General features: G+C 23.8%; 1 protein-coding gene across 1 annotated transcript in view; it reads right to left on the bottom strand.

Moving 5' to 3' along the window:
* The window catches only part of LOC112602679 (juvenile hormone acid O-methyltransferase-like), a 3,196-nt gene extending 1,739 nt beyond the window's left edge, over positions 1-1,457 (bottom strand). The window contains exons 1-3 of the mRNA XM_025350884.1: positions 1,256-1,457; positions 892-1,191; positions 339-471 (exon numbers count right to left, since the gene is read on the bottom strand). Coding sequence (XP_025206669.1) covers positions 339-471; positions 892-1,191; positions 1,256-1,444 — 622 coding nt within the window. The 5' untranslated portion in view covers positions 1,445-1,457. The remainder of the gene's footprint in view (positions 1-338; positions 472-891; positions 1,192-1,255) is intronic.
* Positions 1,458-1,996: the final 539 nt, after the last annotated feature.

Here is a 1,996-nt window from a genome sequence, read left to right as displayed (position 1 = left end):
AGAAACTTTATTATTCATCAACTAAATATAATTAGATGTATTCAACAAAAAAAATTAATGTATTTATAAAAAATTGTAATAAAATACAATAAAGTGAGAATAATAGGTTCCCTTGATTAACTTTAAAGTAATTTACATGAGTTTTTAGTTTATACATTTACGTTTTTATTTATAGAATAGTTGCATATACATATACAATTGATGTTTAGTGCATGCAATTAGATTTTAGATTTTATTTTAAGCTTTAATAATTAAGTATGAAGAATAAGTAATTGTAAATTGTTAAAAGTTAATGTTTAAAAAGCTTTTAATAAAAAAATTCCGATAATTATAATTACCAAAAAATGATGATAAATTTGAAAATGTATATTTCTCGACTTTTGATTCTAAATTAATTATTCGAAATCCAGCATTGATAAACTTTTCTCTTATTTCATTTTGAGAATACAAATCATTCGACATATTTATATCCTGTAAATAAATTTTTCTAAGTTTATTATAAGAAATATAAGTAATAAAAAGCTAAAATTTAAATTGATTGTGTAATATTTGATCATTTTACACAGCATTATATATTGTAAGCACCGATCCACTAAATAATCGATTGTGTTTATTACTTAATCTATCAAAATATAAGCTAGTCTACCAAGTTATACTCGGTAAGTCACAAGTTCTTGTCGATCCTGATCATACATTTAAAAATTATAAACAAACCAATAAAAATTTGTTTCTGTTCATTTTATACCTATAAATTTATTTAAACGGAACAACAATCAGGGGATTAAGTTTTTTTTAATCAAGTATACAAATCACTTTATAAATAAATACAATTATGGGGTATTATTCTTTTAAAATATAAACAAGAAAAAAAATAATAACATAAGTACTCACTTCAACATATTTTTGCCATTCTGCATCCAAAGATTTATACAGTACAATCAATGGAGGGATTAACAAGAAGTCTAAAAATATTTCTCCACCATTTTTTAACATTGAATATAAACTACGCAAGGAATCGGCTTTATTATGAATCCAGTGAAAACAGAAAAATGAAAATATTTTGTTAAATTTGTGCGAATAAAGAGAGCAGTCATTGGCATTATCAATATCCAGAACTTTAAAATCCTTCTTAGAGCATCCGTATTTTTTTTTTGCATATTCAATATTTTCGATTGATTTATCAACACCAACCTAAAAAGCAACATTTTTAAGTATAAATTATTTATAAAAATTTTTTAAAACCGCTTATACTTACCAACTGATCAATTTTATCCTTTAATAAAGGATAAAGAATATTTGAGGTTACATCGCCTGGTCCACATCCTATGTCTAAAACTATTTCATTAGATGTCCAAACCATTTGTTTTATATATGTACTTGCAATATCCGCGGCACGCTTCCGTTGCATACCATCATTTTTGATGTATTGATTTGGGCAATGCATTTTAATAAACTAAATATTGTCTCATAGAACATTCTGTTTTATACTTGGTCCGATCTTATTTATACTTTTATATGTCATATTTTATACCATGTAATTTCCATAAAAATCACATTTTTGTAAAGCAACATTAATAAAATTATTGGCATTCTGGTTTTTACATTATTCTGATTTCTACGTCATTGCGGTTTACTACACCCTTGTTATTTACGCATATATTTATAATGTCTTATGTGTTATACCTATCATAAGTTTTCTATCGCGTTTATATCAATAAAATTGAATATAAATAAAAATCTAGAGTTGTACAGTTTATTTAATAATACACAGCTATAAAAAAAAATTCAATTATAATTATAATGGTAGACCTCAAATAACAAGAGTACAGAATTATTTAAAAAAAATCGTTTTCCTATTTTTAATCTTATTTTATAATTCAAACTTGTTTTGGAAGGCCATTTTATATTTTATGTATCAATAAATTTATGATAATGCTCATCCTTATGTAATGATATGCTTCCAAGCAATCATAATTAAATAGTTATATAATACAAT

The sequence above is a fragment of the Melanaphis sacchari genome, unplaced genomic scaffold, assembly GCF_002803265.2.
Source record: "Melanaphis sacchari strain LSU unplaced genomic scaffold, SCAv2.0 Contig8_pilon_pilon, whole genome shotgun sequence".
In the NCBI taxonomy this organism is placed as follows: Eukaryota; Metazoa; Arthropoda; class Insecta; order Hemiptera; family Aphididae; genus Melanaphis; species Melanaphis sacchari.
This window is presented reverse-complemented; position numbering and strand designations above follow the sequence as displayed.